The following is a 20,997-nucleotide window of genomic DNA, read 5'->3' on the forward strand; positions in this document are numbered from 1 at the left end:
ATTCTACTTATATTTAATCAAGTTCTAATGGAAACCCCCCCTCCCCAATTCTTTGGGTGGAAATCTTCCTAAAAATGTACAAATCCACTTTCTTAATAATAATCACTTACACTTTATGATTTGCTCTTTGTTATCTTGATCCTCATAACAATACCATGAGATAGGTGCTATGATAATCTCTATTTTAAAAAGGAAACTTGAGGCTAACAGAGATTACATGACTTTTCCAGGATGACACAGATAGTAAATACAGGTTGAGTTAAAATTCAAGTCTTCTTGAGTCCAGGTCCTTTGGTGATCTATCCAAGTTTTCAATCTGTACATCAGTTCTTGTTCCACAGGTCTGCTAATTTAGATAATGGAAAAGATTGGGCTGAATGTGTATTGAGCCCCAGGGTATGCTCTGGAACCTATTTTGATTTTTTTTTAAAATACCCAATAAGGATACACACACACACACACACACACACACACACAAACACACACATATGTATATATATATGTCTTTGTCATTTGCCTCTTTTCCCTAAAGGGTGAATGTGGAAAATGTACATTATTAGGGTTCTGGTTAGTTGAATCTAAGTTAGTCAAGATTCTAAGGCTGTATTTTTTGAAAGTTTTAATCAGCTTATAAGGTCAACCTTTAAAAAAAAAGGTCATAGATCTCTAAAAAAATTTGTGTGGCTATGTCTGTGTATGTAGACACATTTTCTCTATCTCTACAGATCTTGATTTTCGTCCAAAGATAGTTAATTTAAAGCATGGAGTTTGGAGACCTTCACACAATGCTATGAGTATATGTATATAATATATACTGAAATATTATTTACTATTTGAAATTCAAGATCCTTTTTGGTCAATTTCTGAGTTCCTCCATTTCTCTTTTACTGCTTGAAATTAGAGTTCACTACACTGGGAAAATGTTGAAGGGAAAGAAACTCTACTAAATACATATCAATTATGTTCATTTTCACTTAGCCCATAATTATTTAAAACAAAACTCTTTTAGAGATTGAGAATTCATTGTCTAAATTCCAGACTGAAGTTTTGATTCAGTAACCGAAACAATGAACTACGTGCACCTCCCAAAGCTGTGGTGAGGACCAAATGAGGTATTTGTTACATTCCCAGGACAGTGCTTGGCACACAGTAGGTGCTTTGTACATGTTAGCTATTATTTTTATTATTATTACATGATATTAAAGTCTGAATTTGCTTCCCCCCCCCCCCCCCTGCTGAGGCAATTGCCCAGAGTCACACAGCTAGGAAGTGTTAAGTGTCTGAGATCAAATTTGAACTCAGGTCCTCCTGACTTCAGGGCTGGAGCTCTACCCACTGCGCCACCCAGCTGCCCCCTGAATTTGCTTTTGTTGGAAAAGACTGAATCTATCTCAGTACTTGATCAGTTCATATATCTATTAGATGAAAACATTTTTGCCATCAAGGGAATTTTAAGTTAAAATTGTGAATTATTTAAAGGATTATTATAGAGATCTACTGATGCAACTTAAAACTATTCTTTAATCTGTAATATTATGAAAAAGTTGCGATTTCTTTTTTTAAAAGACAAAGCCAGGAATTTTTCCTCCTGTAAAGTCTTTCACTTAAACTTCACAGTATAAGAAAAAAAAATGAAAGATGAAGAGGGAAAACAAAAAAAAATGATTGTTTACCAAGAATTGCAAATGATCATTTTCAGAACATACCACAGAGTCTCATTCTCTGTCTAGGAGACTTTGCGTAATTCATAGGGACATGATGGTGAAATGCTCATACTTATCAAAATAAACCCAAGTATCCCTTTTATAGTCCTCTCTAAAAATTGACACATCATCTGCCTTTGTAAACCCCCAACCAAAAGAAGATGATCCATTCAGTGGGGGAAGGGAAGAAGCGTTTCTCCAGGGCCTGCCGTGTGCCGGGCTAAGCCTCTGCAGCCCAGGCTGACATGGGCAGTCCCAGGTTGTCAGGAGGGCCGGACCTGGAAGAGCTAGGTTTGAATTCTGCCTCAGACACTATGGGCCGTACCACTATGGACAAATCATGGAAACTCCCTGACAAGGGTGAGATGTGGCTACTGTGGCTACTCTACGCACTCACAGGGCTGCGGACCTCAAAGTGATTTACAAACGGAAGCATGTGGCCAGGCTGGCTGCACAGTTGGTGAAAAGCTACTGGTGGAACTGGCCCTGCCCAAGTATTCTCCAGAGTCCGGTCCCGGGTCAGAGCACCACACACACCCCAGACTTGGACGTGCTGTCATTCACACAGCCCAATCTACTGGGGTCGTTGAGTTCTTCATACAGTCCCGTTTCTATAATTTCTTCTTGCCAGGCTATTGGAATAGCGCCTGTTGCAAATTTTTTAAAGAACTTTCTATCTTTTTCGTCAAATTCAATCCCCCTGACCTCAGAGAAGTCTTCAATATCGCCGACGTCTTTGGCGTAGACCACATTGGGGTCTGGCACAAAGGGAGGCTCCACCAGGCCGGCCTCCAGGCGGGGGAAGTTGATAGTTTTGAAGAAAGAGTGTTTCCTGGGATCATCCCCTACTTCTCTGTAAAGACAAGAGAAAGCAGCCGAAATTTAACAAACCAACCAAAAGGAGCCCTTGTGAGAAATCATTGTATTCAGGGAGTTGTCTGCTCTTCCCTACATAAAGGGTGAGTTCCCCGTACCCCAGGGCGTGGATAGAGACCTTCCATCTTCCCCTTAAGATAAGGGAGATTAGCTGGGAACAGGAGCCTGGGAGGCTGCACAATCTGCTAAGGGTTAAAGATGAATGGAGAAAACAAAGAATGTTGCCCGGTGTGCTTTGTTTTTTCTGAGCGGCAATTCTAAGATCTGTTTGTGTCTACATGCATTGCCACAGAAGCAGTGAGTCAGGGACAGGCAATTATCCTCCCCAAGGCTCCAAGCAGGACTATAGTCTTCCTTGTTCCTGATTGTTCCCCTCCTATTCCCAGACCCCATTAGCTTAAGACGCTGGAGACTCTTGAGTAAACAACCAGATTATTTTCTGCTTTCTCATCTATTCGGATGGCACCAGACCATGGAACCAATTACATCCTTTAGAAGATGTGAGCTATTTAATAACAGAATGGAAACTTGTGTAAAATCTTTTAGGTGCCATTCTCCCTGGAAATTGGGGGAAGAGAGAAAACGGTCCTGAAAGTCACTTTCATTGTGGCCACTCAATTCTGAGTCATTTTGTCAACAACATTAATGAATGTGACGAGTCAAAGTTATCATCATTCTCATCATTTTGGTCTGGGCCTGTAATTTCATCTGTACAAAGAATTCCTGCTTTGGAAACTCCCCTGGGCAAAGAAAGCATTTAATAAATACTGACTGATAGACTGATCAGTGTAGGGCACAGAAAAATTGACTGACTTAACCCAGGATCACAAAATTGATCTTTCAGAAGCAGGATTTGACTCTAGGTCTTCTTGATTACACGACTGACCCTTTATTCAATATACCCACCCATATTCTACTAAAAAAAATTACTAATCTCTATGTCTATGTGTCTATCTAATTGTCCATCTGTGTCTGTCTAGGGGTGTGTCTCTGTATCGGACTCTATCTATTTATCCTTAGGATGATGCTGATGATAAAGCTGATTATGGGTCCCCTTCTCCCAGACTTACAGCAGGCTCTTCAAAGCTTATCCAGCTGACTCTCTAACCCCGACCTGTGATGGTTACTCACCCATTTGCATCCCTACACAGCCTGCTCTAAAACACCCCAGTGCCCCAGTCTGCTTCCCTGCCGCTGTCATGGCTGTCCTACAGAAGCACAGACCACAATCCTCCCCTTCTTCCAAAGACAGCTCGATGGCCCATGCTTAACATCCATCTGTGGATTGAAGGTGCAAAGCTTTTGAACTATTTCCCTGTGCATGGCTTGGAGACACTCACAAATTTGGCGTTTCCCGCTAGAAATCTTTTTGACCTATAAAATCCTGGGATTTCCAGGAATAACAATAACTAACATGTACCTCTTTAGGTCTGCAAATCTCTTTCCACCCATTATTTCATTTAAAATGAAAACTCTCTAAGGTAGGTGCAAAATATATAATATAAATTATTCCCATTTTATAGATGAGAAAATGAAAGCCCAGATTCAATGATCTGCCCAGAAACACAATGCAGGAAGCAGGATGGTGCACAGAAACCTTGAGTTTAAAGGTGGAATCTGTCCATTGTGTTCTACCTGTGGGACCTTTGGCAAGTGCTTTCTCTTGTCCTTGCTTCCCTATCTGCACAAGGAGGGATTTGTATGAGAAGGTCTCTGCTAACTCTGAATGTCAGAGGGATTTAAGCCCAGCTGGTCTTCTTGATTCCTCTCAGGTCTATCCAAGTTGTCTAGAGGGGTTGGAAGATGCATTCCTTCCACACTCAGAAAAGCAGTCGTGAAGTGATAATAGCCCTGACCACTGCCTGGGCTCTCACCCACCCACACTAGGTCTGACCCTGTCCAGGAGGTCAAGCACAAGCCAGACCACATACCTTCCCAAGTTCTTCTCAGCTCAGTGCCTCTATGAAGTAAACAGGAGACTGGGATATGGAATGAGGCTCTTTCAAGGCAAATTCCCTTTTTTATAGCAAGAGTTTCCTGATCTCACCAAGTTTAAAAGAGAAAATTAACCTGCTCGTGATTAATCCCATTCTAATAAAAATTAACCATATGTTCTGGTGGTATTTTATTTTGCTCTTTTTGCCGCAAGATAATAAATAAATTGGGTCAATATCTTACATTATATGCATTAAAACAAGCACCAAATCTATGTTACCTTAATATAAAATTCAAACCAATAGAAGTGGAATGGAAGGATTTTAGAGCTATTATTTTGAGGAAAATTCATGACCAAACATGTAAAATAGAACTTTACATAAGATTTTTTTAGAAGTTTATACCAATAAAACCAATGTAATTGGAATAAAAAAAAGAAAGGAAAACTGAAGGTTGGGGAAAATCTTTGAATCAAATATACTTCTACTGTCCAAGATGTTTAAGGAATTGATTTGAATATATAAGATCAAGAGCCAATCCCAATATATCAATGGTTCAAGGACATGGAGAGTTTTGGAAGATTTAGAAATGACTGACAATTATACAAAACAAATTTCCCAATTCAACTTAAGAAAAATAAAGGTTAAAATAACTGAGTTGTGGAAATGTTTAATAGAATCATACATGTATAACCTAGGATCAGATTGTTTGCTATCTTGGGGAGGGAGAAAAATTTGGAACTCCAAAATCTTATTTAAAAAATGAATGCTGGAACAACCCCCACCCCCCAACAACTGAGTTCTCACCTTATACCCAGCAAACTAGCAAAGATGATAAATTATTAAGTGGATACTGGAGGAGCTGTGGCAAGGCAGCTACGCTAACATCCTATTGGTGGGCTTGTGACTGGATCCGACTGTTTTGGAAAATTGGAACTACAGGAGTAAAGCAATTGAAGAGAATAAGCAAGGACTAACCTTAAAGTCAGGCAGGGTTCAATGCTCTAAGACCTGCACTAGTCAGTCAAGTACCCGGAGCTAGGTTTGGCAGCTATATGAACCCATGGAGAGAGTCAGCAAGACCCGAGTTCAAATTCGACCTTAGACAATTAGTTGTGTGATCCTGGGCAAGTCAGCCCCTGTCTGCTGAGAAGAGGGGGCAATAACAGTGCCTACTTCCCAGGGCTGTTTTGGGCAAAAATACAGTGTCTAGCACCCAGCAAATGTTTAACAAATGTTTATTCCCACCCTCCCTCCCTCCCTTTCTTGCTCCCTTTCTCAGTGCAACATTCTATGCCATACACTGCAGGTGAGATACTAATCTACCTCAGTGCAGGGATTTCTGCTTTGAGTTCCCTAATGAAATCTCAGGTCCCAGCTAATCACCCCAAATCACACCCACCCTTCCTCCCTCCATTCCTCTCTTTCTGTTTCTGTATCTGTCTGTCTGTCTCTTGATACATTGAGAGATATGTCTATCTAGTGAACCTCAATCTGTTTCCATTCAGATTCTTTACTTAGGGCTTCCAGAGGGCTCTTTCAAGCATTTATTCAAACATTTCCACTGTGGGATGAACCCAAACCAGGAGTTCCAGAATGCAATTCTCTAATATTTTGCCTATTTCCTTCTAAAAACCATTCCGGTCAGGATCGACTGATCCAAGAGAGCAACAGGGTTGCCATCTACTGGAACCTAATGATATGAAGCTCTTTTAGTTCCCTCCCAGAAGTTGGGGTTCTCTGCGGAGATCTTCCTGCTGTGGCTCAGGGGGAATGTCTCAGATGTTTTACTTTGCTGCCATTAAAGCAGAGGGTCTTGGGTCCCATAAAAACCAAAGTCAGATCATGGATGACAAGAGAGCAATCACTCCTATGGGGGGCCGGTGGATCCTCTGGACGAGGGCCAGCAAGGCCGTTCTGGAGAGCCCCACTGCCTCCTGACTGCAGGAGGGAGCACATTTTTCCAGAGGTCAAAAGTACACATAAAAACAAGCTCTGAGGAGCTTTAACTGATGCAGCTAGAGAAAGCTGAGAGGCTTAGTGTCCTCAGGGAGCATTACAAGACTAATCTTTACATCAGGAACAGCGGCTCTTTAATAGCACACTCTGGCAAAACAAGGCACAGATGGGCCGGCCTCAGCCTCCTGACTCGACATTCCCACCCAGAGAGAGCAATCACAAGCTCTTTAAGGTTCCGACAGCTCCTGAGGGCAGGGCCCCGGCTCCTTCCCTCTCCCTGGGTCCAGAGGCCCTGCCCTTGGTAGCTACGGGACAAACGCTTGCAAAGAAGGCCCCCCTCCCACAGCCCCAGCGGAGCTTGGGGACGCTCTCCCCACTTCTGTGGTCAAGTAGTACTCAGGGCTGTTACTTTTGGCCCGGGCTCGGCGGCTTTGGGGCATCTGTTCTACGAGTCACCCCAGTTTGGCTTGGCACAGCCCGCAGAAGCTTTCAGCATCGTTGCCTAGGGGCCAGGAGCTTCTCCCACCTCTTAGTCTGGTGGGACGGGGTTCAGGAAGGCGACAGGCGCTCTCTCCCCATTCTGGAGAGTCGGGCTGGGGAGAAAAGCGGAGCTTTCTCCTTCTATTGACCGAGGCCGGAGGCACCTGCTGATGGCCGGCCTGGGAGGATGGGTGGCCAGCCCAGATGTCGGGGTCATCTCTTGTGTGTCTCTTGGAAGCACTTCTGTCGGGAGCCTCGGAGCTCGCTGGGGCCCTTGTCCTGCCGCACTCAGGGGCCACGTGATGAAAAGAGACAGCCAGACCTTGGGGAAGCCTGCAGGCCGCCATCTTCCTGGGGCCAGGGCCCACCTCATTTAGTCCCATGAGGGAGCTGAGCAAGGGGTGAGGGAACATTCCTGGCCTCTCCGGAAGAAGGACGGACTGCAGGTTATGGAGAGCCTCTCCCAGGCTTGGAGCTCTGTCTTCACTGCAAATGTCCAAACATGGCCCTAAGGACGCTTGGACCCAGGGCCGAGCCATCTGCCGTCTTGGAACGTGTTCAGACTTTAGGAAAACACTCACGTTTTGTTATGTGAATGAAACTTTTTTTTTTTTTTTTTAATAAAGAATCAATGAGGAGTCGGAATGAAATCGTTGGGGGATGTGTTATTGAGCAGCTGTTATTTATATGCTGTGCTCCTTAACTTCACAAACAGTTATTCAAGAGAGCCACAACAGATGCTTTGTAGTAGGAAGCCTGCGGCAAAACCCGTGCTCTGAGATAGCATCTTCTTTGAGCATTTTGTCCATTTCCTATTTTTAAAAAGCACAACCCATGACTTTAAACTAAGGAGAATCACAGAATTTACACATCCAGTTGGGAATTACACAATTTTACAGTTGGAAGTTTTTTTTGGTGATCACTTAATTCAGCTCCCTTATTAGGTAGGTTCTAAGAAAAGCAAGGTTCAGAGAGGATAGTCAAGCGTTATCTTCCTCACTTAGGTAAACTCTAGCTTTGGAACTGCCTTCAGAACCAACTTAGGCAATTATTAACACTTGCAATGGGGAAACTTGTCTAATTACACCCCCCCCCCTCCTCTTTTTTGGACTCAAACCAGTAATAACCCAGATTGATCTCTTCATTAGACTTGCCTCCAGATAACTTTTCTGTTTCTAAAGTCCATTCTTAAAAGGCAAAGATCTGCCACTAAGGATAGCTAGAAGAATGTATTGAAACCTACAGAGGCAGTTCCAAACGTGGTGTACCAAATATATTTTGAGCCACAGCAACATGAGTGGAATAACAAGACTTGGGGTTTAAAAGCATTGCTATGTTTGTTTAAAAAAAAAAAAAAAGTCACATGACTTTAAGGAAATAAATACATAAAAGTGGTAAAAGAACCCCAAAAGATGAATATAGATCTTGGAAGCTTATAAAATCTAGAGGAACATTTTAATCAAGCAATGGGTTGAGGAATATAGACTGGTTTAGATGGAGCACAAAAATGCAGTTTGCAGAAAAAAAATAACCCAACAACAACCCAAAAAAACTTTAAGGAAGTGGTATGTAGTGCATTGGATTTGGAAACAAAGCATCTGGATTTTAATCCTGACTCAGGCTCCACATTCATCCTTATGACACTGGCAGAGTCACTGTTCTAAATCTATTAGATCACATTATCATATAGGTTTTTTCAGAGTTTCAAAAGCATCCTCACAGTAAGAGAAAATAGAGTTTAATCAAACCATGCTTTTGTAGTAGGTAACCTGAAACATACCACCGATTTTGTGTATTATGAATCTCACTGGTTTTTGGCAAGATAACATGGGTTTACTTTCATTTTCACAAGCAAAAAAACTGAGCCATCGTCTACACCGCGCTGTCCCCACACCCAGCACTGTCCCATGCTCAGTAGCATACCTGCTACCTGACAGAACAGTATGGTATTTCTATGGCAGACAGATGGTGGAACAACAAGCTCCAATCAATAAATCAGCAGGCATTTACTCCTGAGGGTCAGGCACTGGCTAAGTGCAGGAGTTCCCATTCTTGTGAGGGAGACAACATGCAGCATCATGGTGCCCTGCCGGGGTCCATCCTGAGCCCCAAAGTCCCGGGTGCCGTCAATGCTTCTATGAGGTCCATGGTCACCATGGGGGGAGCAGGCACACAAGGGTGATGGCCAAGGAACCCACAAATGAAGGTCCTCACCAGCCAGTTCCTTGTAAAATGGCACACTATCAGGCCCTGTGTGAGGGAATCACACAGAACCAGCAGCATGGCCATCTGCTTTGTTGCTGTCCCTAAAGACCGGGAGACCTTTCCATCTGACCCCAGCCTCCCTCACTGGGAGATGAGCCCCCCGAGCCCAAAAGTGCCTGGCCCGTGTAAGTGCTTAATATCTAAGAGGGGCCCAGAGTAGATGCAGGAGGCGGGGGAGGAGGGGACCAGGCCTGTAATAAGTCCATTTGTGGTTCCATCAGGCAGGGGAAGACCACCCTTGGGGGACTAGCTAAGCAGCTTCTGCTCCCTGACCTGCAGGCCTCTCAGGGATCCCTGCCCTCCCCTCCTCTGCCTTTACCTGCTTCCTAGGCGCTGCTCTGCGCGTTTCGCCAGGAAGAGCCGGCAGACATCTTTGGCTTCTTCCGTGAAGCCAGAGTGTTGGAAGATGACCTCCTCCTTCAAAGTTCTCTGCTTTAGATCTTCCTTGCTGACTTTTTCCATGTAATCTTTGAATGGCGTTCGCCCTGCTACCATTTCGTAAATAGTACAGCCCATAGCGAACCAGTCCACAGGATAGGAATAACTTTCTTCTTCCTTCAAGATTTCTGGAGCCATGTAACCATTGGTTCCAGCCTGTAATGAAAGGGAGGAAAGAGTTTTATAGTTTGGTTGATTTTCAAAAATTATGATCATAATCACGTCCTGATAATTCAAGGACTAATTATCTCATTGGTGGATTCTCTTGGTTCTTGCCACCTTCCCCCTTTTGTTGCTCAAATCTGAGGCAGTTCCTGTTTCATTATACTACAATTTTACTATACTATACAATCATTATACTATATAATTTTATACTTTTTACTGTACTATATACCATACATTGTACTATGCAATTTTACCACCTCTGGTGGTTTTCCTCCAGGAGAATCCTTGTCTGCTACCTCATAGTGGTTTGAGAAGGATCCTAGTTTCTTGAATGCTACATCCCAAGAATAACTCAGCTGACTCCTGCCAAGTTTAAGACTTCCACTAAGGACTTGGTGATGAACTGCACGGCTACTGTCCAAAGACCAAACCTAGCTAAAGTCAAAGGAGCTTAAAAACTTTTCACACAGCTAGAATATAAAATGTGGACCACAGAATAGCTCCTACCTCTTAGAATTGTTGTAATTAATGAGATAATATTTTCTTAAATAGCACAGTGCCTGGCACATATTAGGAGCTTAATAAAGTCTTGTTCCCTTTCTAAAAATCAAAGGGTCATAGGGTCAGAGATTCTGAATTGGTTATCTGGTTTACTCTTCTCTTTTCCATGAACCAGGATGCCTCTCCAGAGAAGATTTAGTCAGTGTCCCTTAAAGCATCTTAGGGGTATTTTTGCATGTGGTGGAGAAGTATAAACAGCTGCCCACCTATTATTCCTTGATCTTTTTATAAAATTAAAGCTTTTTAATTTTCAAAAGATATGCATGGATAATTTTTCAACATTAATCTTGCAGAACCTTATGTTCCAATTTTCTCCCCTTCTCCATCCTCTCCCCTTAAATGACAAGTAGTCCAATATGTTTTAAACATGGTAAAAAATTTGTTGAATTCAATATATGCATGCATATTTATACAATTATCTTGCTGCACAAGAAAAATCCAATCAAAAAGGTTATTCCTTGATCTTACTACATGTGATCATAGCTAAGAAGCTATCTAATTTAATCCCCTCATGGACTATATACTAGAGTTTCCTGGAGCAAACTTGAGAGATGATTGTTATATTTTCAGAGTGAGCATTTTACATTTTAAAAATAGGTAAATGTTAGAAACCAGGGCTTGATTCATTATTTTGTGATTTCTAAACAAGAAACAGAAGGGGGAAATTGTTAATGATGCAGACAGATAAGCTTTAAAAGTGTGCCAAGTTTATTATTATTATTTTTGAGAGTCAGTTGTTAAAATCTACCATCATCATCCTGGCTAACTGGGATAACTTCTTTAGGTAAAACAAGTCAGTGCAACCAATGATGGCAGACAGTGTTGTAGAACCTCAAATAACAGATCCATGGTTTGTTTCTGACCTTCTCATTAAAGCCCTTACAGTTTGGAAGAGTTTTTGAAAACTCAAATCACTTCCATGTCTGAAATACAATCTGAGGGGGAAAAAAATCCCAGCAGGAAGAGAATATCCCTCCATTATTTTGCAAGTGCTGCATTTCATTGTTATTTTGCAGCCCTTTTTATTAGGGGAGGATTTGGAGAGAGGAGTAAATACAGAACATGGGCAGTAGGGGAGTAAATACTGTGGTTGTTTTTCCTTGGTTCTCAATGAGAACCATGAGATGATGCTGTGACAAGCAAGTGAATTGGACAGAAGTAAGGAGGGGCTGCACAAGGTCACCTGCCTCACTTTCCCTTCCAGAGTCACCTGGGTCCAGTGGCCAGATCTAGATCAGGCTAGATGACTAGGGATAGCTCTGGATGCAGTGGGAGACCGTGACCTTTATAAGCTAAAATCTTTAGCAGATTTAACTGAAGCAACACCCAATCAGTGAATAAAGTGAGGTAAGACCTAAGGTAGAGAATGATCTCTTTTACCTAGTCCATCTTTAAAAAAAAAAAAAAAAAATCAGACTGGGAGGGGAAGACACTAGGATTTTTGGTGAAAACAAAAACAACTGCTATTGGCATTCACTCTGAGCCAATAAGGGCCCAAACTACAACTAAGTGGGTCTGGTCTAGGACCTTATTTGCATATGAACACTTCCAGGGAAACCATGAGACAGAAAGTAATACTTTGGAAAGAATTTGGGATTTAGCTCCTGAGTCGCCTCATGCTTAATTGGAAAAGAAGGTAAACCACATGTAAAAAAAAAAAAAAAAAAAAAAAAAAAAAGATAAAATGATAAAAAATAGTGTTAGAAGGGCTGTGAAGAACAGTTGCCCTAATGTATTGTTTGCGGAAGTCTGAACTTGTCCCACCAATCTGGAAAGCAATTTGATGGTGATGCTTAGGAAGCGGCTAAATGTCTATGCCTTTTGACGCAGAGATTCTAGTGTTAAGCATCTATCCCCAAAGGCCCCCCATGACAATGGCTTTGTACTCTGTACTCTAGCAAAGTAGATGGCCGTGATGGGGGAATTGGTAAATAAACCGTGGTGCTTAAATATTAGCAATATTACTGCGTGTAAGAAATGACAAATATGAAGATCAGGGAAGCACAGGAAGACCTTGATGAACTAACTTGTGCAAACAGAAGCAAGCAGAACCAGGAAAACTACTCGCCCGGACTGTAATAATGTTACTGAGAAGAACCCCCCTGGAGAAAGGAATGGGATAGAATGGCCACGCTTGGCCTAAGAGAAGGGCTCTGGGTATGGAATATTTCAGATACCAGCAGACGTGGCTGACGTGGGAGCTGCTGTGCTGAGCTGCATGATTTTCTTTTTAGAAACGTTTTTTTTTTTTTAAAGGGCTTGCGGGACAGCGGAGTAGGGAAGATATATTTGGAAATGGAGATGTAAAAACAAAAGACATCAATAAAAATAAGATAAGTTTAAAAGGATAAGCACAATCCCTAGTTAAGTCTGCAGCTGGTTATTAAAGAGGACTAACAGTGGACAGCACAAACAGAAACCAGGGGGTTGTTGCTGAGATATTTTTCAGTCACGTCCGACTCTTTATGACCCTATTTGAGGTTTTCTTGGCAAAGATATTGGAGTGGTTCGCCATTTCTCCAGCTTCATCCTAGCTTCTCCAACTCACTGGACAGATGAGGAAACTGAGGCAAGCAGGATGAAATGACTTGCCCAGGGTCATACAAGTAGTAAGCATCAACTCAAGAAGATGAATTGGGATTAATTAGAAAATACAGGAAATATCTAGGGGTGACAATAGATACTACGCCACTGGCAATGAAGAAAAATCACACCAAGGAATATGAAATGTCTTGCCCAAAGTCACACGCTAAGTCCTCCGATTATGATACCAATGAAGTTACAGAACAGCTACTGATCTGCACTGGGAGACAGAGTTTTCCCCCTGGAAGTTTCCTACAGTAATGAAATCACAGATACAGACCACAACAGTAACAAAATTTCTTTCATCCTTTTGACCAGCAGTTCTCAAAGTTTTTGGAGTTAGGATCCCTTAACACTCTTAAAACAGGACTCCTATATACTCTGGAAAATTACTGATGGTCCCAAGAGCTTTTGTTTATGTGGGTTACATCCATCAATATTTATCATATTAGAAATTAAAACTGAAAAAACAAATATTTATCAGTTCATTTAAAATACAATTATATAGTAACATAAATAACGTGAAATACAATTAATTTAAATTTATTATCCTATTTATTATTTTATTTATTTTTTTTAAATAAATAACAAGGATAAATAATAAAAAACTTAGTGAGATGAGTGAATATGTATCATTTGACATATTTTTGCAAATTTCTTTAATATCTGACTTAATAGAAGACAGGGCTGAATGTATTTCCCTATGTTACTTTGGTTGAAGTACATCAAGAAAATCCAACCTCACAAAGAGAGGGAAGGGAGGATGATTTTAGAAGGCAAATAATATCTTAGTGTTATTGTAAAAAATGGTTCTGACCTTACAGACCCCATGAAAGGGCCTCAGGGACCCCACGGGGTCCTGGATCACACTTTTGAGAATTACATGAAACACTTTTCTAAATAATGTTTCATGCAGAAATCTCTTGACAGCTATGAAGGGAAGGAGGAAATAGTTAAAAATTTGGGAGCAAGAGATCTGATTGGATACCCCTAGACTTGGTACCAGCTCCAACAGAGGTACAGTTTAGTAGCGATTGGCAACCAGTTGGCTTGGATTGGTTAATACCCAGGGCACCCCCTGGTGTTGGATGGCATCCAGCACACACAGGACACAGCCTATATTTCATGACTAAGCAGAATAAAATTAAAGGTTCATTTAAAACTCAGAGGCTGATTTTGACTCCAGTTCCTGTTGGAAATTAAAAAAAAAAATCTTCCTGGTCACTGAATTCTTTATTGCCTTCACACTAATTACTGCAGTGTGATAAAATTATGGGGACGGAGAGCAGGAGTCATGACTCGTCCTAGGTCACACAGTGATCCAGACTGTGCAAAATGTTTCTGGGTTGGGGAGTGGGAGCCCCTGGGGTCCAGTGCACTGCAGTCAGCCCTTGGTTATCTCTGACTGGGGACAAACCACGTTTCCAGCTTTCTCATCTGCAGAACGAAGGCAGAGAGGGGGAGGGTGGTCGAGATGAGCTCAGGGGCCCTTCCAGCACTCAATTTATGACCTGTTGGAAGCCACAGGGTCACATCTCTGATCCGGAGCATGGTTCTTCTGACTCTCCCTTGCCCTCCCACAGCTCCCAAGGACCTGAGTCCTGTCAGCCCTGTGGGGCCAGGAAGACAGCCATGTGTGGGGCAGTGAATGAACCAGTCCCCAGCCATGGGTCTGTCAGACAGACAAGCCCAGGTCAGATGAATGAGTCCCATTCCTCGTGGCTGGTTTTCTCCCCCTTCCCCATCCCTCTCCCTCTGTCCAGCTGGCTCTGCTCCGCAGGCACAAGCACTCTCAGAAAACAGGGAGCACTTCCTTTGTGAGCACATTCTGGCATCCCCAGTGGGCCATGGGTCGTCCCCAGGCAGGGATCCTTGAGCCCATGGCACTCTGTGGGCACCCAAACTTCCTCCAGCCCCACTACCCTCTCACATTTCTCCTGGCTTTAAGATGTACGAAGTCCTGGACTGGGGGTCGAGAATGAGCCATTTAAACTCATGGGCCTCAGTTTCTTCATGTGTAAAATGGGAGTACCAGGGGAGATGGTCTCTGAGGCCTCTTCCCATTCTGAATCTGATGCCGAGATCCCTTGGAACTATTATTCCCACCTTACAGATGAGGAAACTGAGGCTCAAATACACTAAGACTGGACCTGCTAGGCAAAGGCAGTAAATTTCTGGGCCCCTGCTCCACGCCCACCACTCACTAGCCCTGCTCCCCACTGGCTCTTGATACTCAAACCACCTTCTCTTTCTAAAGCAAATATTAATTTTCAAAACACACACATGTTATCTTGTTTGATCCTCTTGATAAACCCTGTGGGTATAGGCTGAGCCCATATTACTGTGATTGATTTACAAAGGAGATTCCCCCAAATAAAAAAGTCCCCAGACTTTCTCCTCTCATCAGAGTCAGAAGGAACCTCGGGCACCAGCCCCAGCCCCTGACTCTCCTCCAACGGCTGCCCAGCCTTCACTAAGGACTTGCAGTCTGTGGCCAGGCAGCCGGGCCCCCATTAGCTGCCTGTTCACTGACTGATGGGAATGGGGGAGAGCCTTGTCACCAGAAACTCTAGCAAAGCATAATGTTTTTACAGTTCTTCTACATCCCACCCATTCTCACGCTTGCTCCCAACCTGCCCCGACACACAGGACGGGCACATGCATGACTGGCTGGTGCACGAGTGGATGAACATGTTTTTGGGGGGCATCTGCACCCCACGGGCACATGCATGACTGGCTGATACACGAGCTGTGTGAACACGATTTTGGGGGATGCCCCAAAGCGCACAGAGAACAGCAAGAGGGGCTAATGATCCAGCAGGTCCACACTGCCATCTTTGTGGGTTCTGAAACAGTTCAGTCCCATCAGTCATTTCCAGGGCTTTCTGGAGGGGATGGGCGAGATGATAGTGAGTAGAGTGCCAGGGTAGAGCCAGGAAAAGCCTGCGTTCACGCGCTTGTAGTGGCGTGGTCTGGGGCAAGTTTCCTCCTTTGTAAAAGGGAAACAGTAACTCCTGGCTTAGTGTGAGGATCAGCGCACCTGCTAGCCCAAGTGCCTGGCACAAAGTACAAGCTATGTAACATAGGTATCATTATTATAGGCTGGATCTTAACTTTTTCTTGTGGTCTCAATCACTACTTTGTTCAATTTTCAGAAAGTTCACCTGAAGTTCACCACCTGTTCTAAACTACTGAGTCTCCTTTCTGATCCTTCCTCCCGAGCTCTTGATGCACTTCACAGTGCATCCTGCATCTCAAGGCTCGTTTCTCCCAGATTCTCTTGCAGATCTTGCAGCTGAGTCCTCTTCTCGGACTATCCACTAGGACTTGCAGAATTCTGCTCTCTTCCAGTGGGTTTTCCCTTGGGCTACTCTCAGTCCACAGTATTAACTTATCATCCTGACATTTTCTTCTGTTTACTCATATCTCCGGCCTCGGTTTCTGTACTGGAGATGTGTGCTTGCAGTAAACTCTATTCCTTTCCAGATTCTTGGATAAAAGTCCAGCTTGGTCCTGGATTTATGGCCAAACCTACCCCCGACACTTGCCAAGAATTCCTAGAGTTTGGCTCTGTCTCCTGGCAACCTGACCTAGGTTCTGGCCCCAGCCCCTTCCCTGTCTCCTTTGCTCAATATCAAAACTAATCAGGTAGGGCTGCCTGGGCAGTTGTCCACTCTATCTCCCACCTACCTTGTCTTGTCTTAGCTCAGAGTCCAGGCATTATCTTATTGTGTAGTTAGGGACTGGGTCAAGTAGTTGACAGCATTTCTCTTTTATCAGTGCTCCTCAAAATAATTTATTGGGGCTTGATTGGGATTTTTTTGGTGTGGGGGGAGAATGATAGTTCCCCCATTAATCAGCCGTAAATCCTAGATGGGAATTGATTCTTACAGACTTTTTCTATTTGCTCCACGTTGATGTTTACTTATTTCAGAAGGAGACTGAGTAAAGTGCCTGATAAAACTCAAATTATAATAGAAATATGAGTTGCTAGTAGAGTAGTAGTACCACGGGGGTAAGTGCCAGAGGAACAAGTCTCCTGTTTTCCTGGCATTCCCAATCTGGAGTATGGACCTGGGCACAGCAAGGTGGATAGTAACCAATGAAGAGACTGGGACATTTGGCACTGGGTGGGAGACAGTCCAAAGATAAACTTGGTGCATATGATGTTTGTGGACAATCTTATTTATGATCCGCCACAAGTTCACATCAGAACACAGGACAAAGACTTTAAGGTCCAAGTGGATCCTCCCCACTTGGAATAGTGGTCCATTTCTAATTTTATCATTGAGCTAAAACAGTCAGGGTCTTTTGTGCTGTGGCTGCCTTTGGTCCTTAGTGAGCAGGTCCAACAATCAGATAAAACCCCCTGTCGCCACCTCTAGCACAAATGGGCAAGCTGAACAGAAATTACCCTGAGCTCCCTGCCTCTGGGTGGTTTCTCTCCTCTCCTTCCCTCCTTTCTTATTCTCACTCTCCTGTCTCCCCCTCTTCCTTCTGTTCCTCCCCCCCTTTTCTCTTCTCCCCCTTCCTCTTGTCTCTTTCCTTTTTCTTTTCCCTCCCTCCCGTCTTCCTCTTCTCTTCTCTCCCTTCCACCTCTCTTCTTCCTCCCTTCTGTAATCCCTCTCTCCTTTTCTTTCTTCTGTTTCTTCTCCCCCTTCCTTTTTTTCCTTCCTCCCTTCTTTTTTCCCTTCTCCCCTTCCTTTCCTCCTCTCTTTTTTTTCTTCCTCCCTCCTTTTCTCTTTCCTCACCCCCTTCCTCTCCTCTTCCTCCTTGCTTTTTTCTCTCCTCCTCTCCCTTTTCTTTCTCTGGTCTTCTCCCCCTTCCTCTCCTTCTTTCTTCCTCCCTCTTTGCTTTTCTTTCTCCCTACTCTTCTCCCCTTTCTTCCTTGCCCTTTCCTTTTCTTTCTCCCTTCTTCCCCTTCCCTTCTCTTCTCCCCTTTTCTTCCTCCCTCCTCCCTCTCTGCTTCCCTTCCTTCTTCCCTCCCTCCCACAGATCATCCAACATCTCAATCCAAACAGAGCAGGGAATCAGAGTGTACATCTTTTGTTTGCTGTGGCACAAGAACTGTTGAACAGAGGAAGGCAGCCCGCTGGGCTGAGCTCTCTCAGCTGTTTCCTGGGGCTGCGTCTGTCCGTCCTTCCTCCCTGGGGTGCCCCTGCCCGCTTTGTTCTCTTTCCCAGCTGTCCTCCTGCCCCTTTAAGTGCTGGCCTTTGCAGACCTCAGAGGAATGCTGCTATTGGACCCCAGGACCCCGGGCACGGATCTATGTTTAGGGTCCCCCCTTTTCTCTCGCATGCTAGTTCCTGGGCTTGGGCCTAGGGGACAGATGATGGAGAAGGAGGCCTGTCTCAGCTCTGTCTCTGACATCTTGGGTAGCTCTGGCTACACTTTGTCCCAGGGAGGGGAGGTGGGGTGTGGGGGAGCCTTGTGACCCCTGGGGAAGCTCCCTACTGGGATTCCCAGAGCCCTGGCTCCGGTGGTTCCAGAGCAGGGGGAGTGGGGTGTGTGAGTGTGTGTGGGGGTAGGAGCCTTTAATTACTCAAAGTTTCCTTCTGTTGATTTTGCAAACTGAGACAAATTTGGTGTGACTGTGGTCTCCCCTCCCCAGGCTCGTCAGCCTTTCAGGTCAGTGGGTCTGTCTGATTGCTGTGTGGAGTGGCCAGCTGATGAAAACATGTGTTCTAACTGCATCCCCCAGGATGTCCAGGACAAACTGGACTAAGCACAAAACTTGGTTCAATTCAATAAACATCAATTAAGCACCCAGAACATGCAAGGGGTCATGCTAAGAGCTGGGGATTAGGAAAAAAGCCAAAAAACAAGTGGGTTTTTGCTTCCTATTGAAGGAGACCTGTGTATGCACACATGTATAATGCATATGTAATGTGTGTATGCATGTACACGTGTGTAGCAGGTGTGTATCACAAATGTGATTTGCCTGCTACATGTATGTGTAGATATATTAGAAATGTGACCAACATGAGGCAGCAGGGAAGATGCTACCAGTCTCTGGGGAAGGACCCCCATGAGCACACGGAGAAGCCCAGCCAGCTCCTCGTTTTCACAGATTCCAGACCAGGGCCCTGTCTCGGTGCTGGACTGGCTCCTCCAGGTAAGAAAGGCTTCCTAGACTGGGGAGTCCCCCGAGCTGAACTTGGAATAAGCTAGGGTCTGTAGGAGGGAGAAGAAGGGTGAGCTCAGGCCTGAGAGAAAGCCAGGAGGGATGTGGATTTATCCTTGGAGCACAGGCAGCCACTGAGGGTTTGTAAGTGGCAGAGACAGGGTGAGGTCCACGACTCAGTTAGGCTACTGGTAGCTCCAGCAAGAAAGGAAGCGGTTCTGAGCTATGGGGCGGACGCTTGGGTGGAGACGAGGAGATGGACAGAGCTGAGCGGAGGTGCGCCACAAGGCCTGGCCAGAGATTCATGCAGGGTTGGAAGAGGATGAAGAGGCCGGGGCGCCTTGAAGGTCGCCGCAGAAATAGAAATCTGTCCAAGATGCTCTGCCTGGGACCCCAGGGGAGGTGTTCAGAAGGAGAGGCTGGAGCCTGGGCACCTGCAAGGTGGATGAACTCGGGGAGAGGAGAGGGAGGGCAGAGAGAGCACAGGATGGCTACAGGCTCATCATCACAAGGCTCCTTGGGCGGAGCATCATGGATGGCGACCGTCAAAGAGCCTGCCTTGCCAAGGGCAGGGACCAGGCGGCCTGAGCCGAGAGCAGCAGCAGGATGCTGGGCCGACACTGGGAGTTCTGGGGGGCAGATCTGACAAGAGGGAGCTCATGAAATGTGCAAGTCAGACAGCTGAAGTTCCTGGAAACTTTAGCAGGCAGGTGGCTGCTTGTAAGCCTGATCTGCCTCTATTCCTAGATGAAGAGAGAGAGGATCAATGATCTATAGAGGGAGGGCAGAGCAAAAAACTCTGTGCTCTCTGTTTTGTCACCATAAGGTTCTTAGCTATTCCACAGCCCACTATACCCTGCTAATGTCTTTACTAATTCATAAGGATAGTTGTATTTCTCTACTTGTGTGTCATGTCGTTACTGACATTCTGTATACAAAGGCTGTAATTTCCATGAGGACAGAAGCTCTCTCCTACCTAAAGTCTGTATTTCCCCCCAAAGTTTTTTGAATACCGTAGATACTTGAGGTTTATCGAACTGAATTATTGGGCAATAGTCCAAAAAAAAAAAAAAAGACAAATTATTGCCTTCCTTTCTGTCACTTCACCTCAACTTCCCCAGTGGAAGGGGCACAGGCCATCTTAAATTCTTTTTACCACTCCATGAGTCACAATGCCAACCTCCCCACCCCCAGTTTCACTTGGTGACCAACCTTTTGGTAATAAGCATCTCCACACTTAGCTAGAATGGTTCTTAGCCAAAAGGTTCATGGGCTGTTTTGTTTAGAGCCAGTTTCTACTGGCAGAGCTTGTTGCCCCTCTGGCACAGCCTTCACCACCTCAAGGTCATCTCCACATCATGAGGAAGCATAAGAGTGGGGCTTTAGTGGAGGTACCCCTAAGAAAGTAGGGGATATTTGCTTCAACAGAGTGAATATCCATGGCGATTAAGCCACAGAGTTTTCAAAGCATTTAAGCAAATATTTTAGAATGAGCCACATATGCTACATGAACATCTTTCTACAATACTGCAAGACAAGGTTACAAGAATGCTATCAGAGAGGCAGTTTGATGTCCTTAGGCTCAGGTAAACTTGGGTTTGTTTTGCCTGTGATTCATATTGGCCGTGTGACTTTTGGTAAATCAAGATTATAAATTGTAGAGCATATGCTGACCCTAACTGGGGGCATTTCCTTATGGGAATTCCGTACTTTAATGACAATATAATTCCATACAACCCTTTCCCCCCATTACTCCTTCTCCTGCTTAAAAAAAATTGTGAAAACTTTTTCTTGAAATAGGGTAATGTGGACTAGAATTCCTCACCATCCTCTATGTATCTCTAATTGTTTAGGTACTCAATACTACCTTATCAGCAGTACTAACGGATCCTAATGTACTAGGGAAAAG

General features: G+C 44.3%; 1 protein-coding gene across 1 annotated transcript in view; it reads right to left on the reverse strand.

Annotated features, from left to right (window-relative positions):
- Nucleotides 1–1,307: 1,307 nt before the first annotated feature.
- The window catches only part of GRK7 (G protein-coupled receptor kinase 7), a 37,814-nt gene continuing 18,124 nt past the window's right edge, over nucleotides 1,308–20,997 (reverse strand). Inside the window, exons 3-4 of the mRNA XM_003766108.4 lie at nucleotides 9,537–9,811; nucleotides 1,308–2,556 (exon numbers count right to left, since the gene is read on the reverse strand). Of these exons, the coding sequence (XP_003766156.1) occupies nucleotides 2,223–2,556; nucleotides 9,537–9,811 (609 nt within the window). The 3' untranslated portion in view covers nucleotides 1,308–2,222. The remainder of the gene's footprint in view (nucleotides 2,557–9,536; nucleotides 9,812–20,997) is intronic.

Source organism: Sarcophilus harrisii, chromosome 3, assembly GCF_902635505.1.
Source record: "Sarcophilus harrisii chromosome 3, mSarHar1.11, whole genome shotgun sequence".
NCBI lineage: Eukaryota > Metazoa > Chordata > Mammalia > Dasyuromorphia > Dasyuridae > Sarcophilus > Sarcophilus harrisii.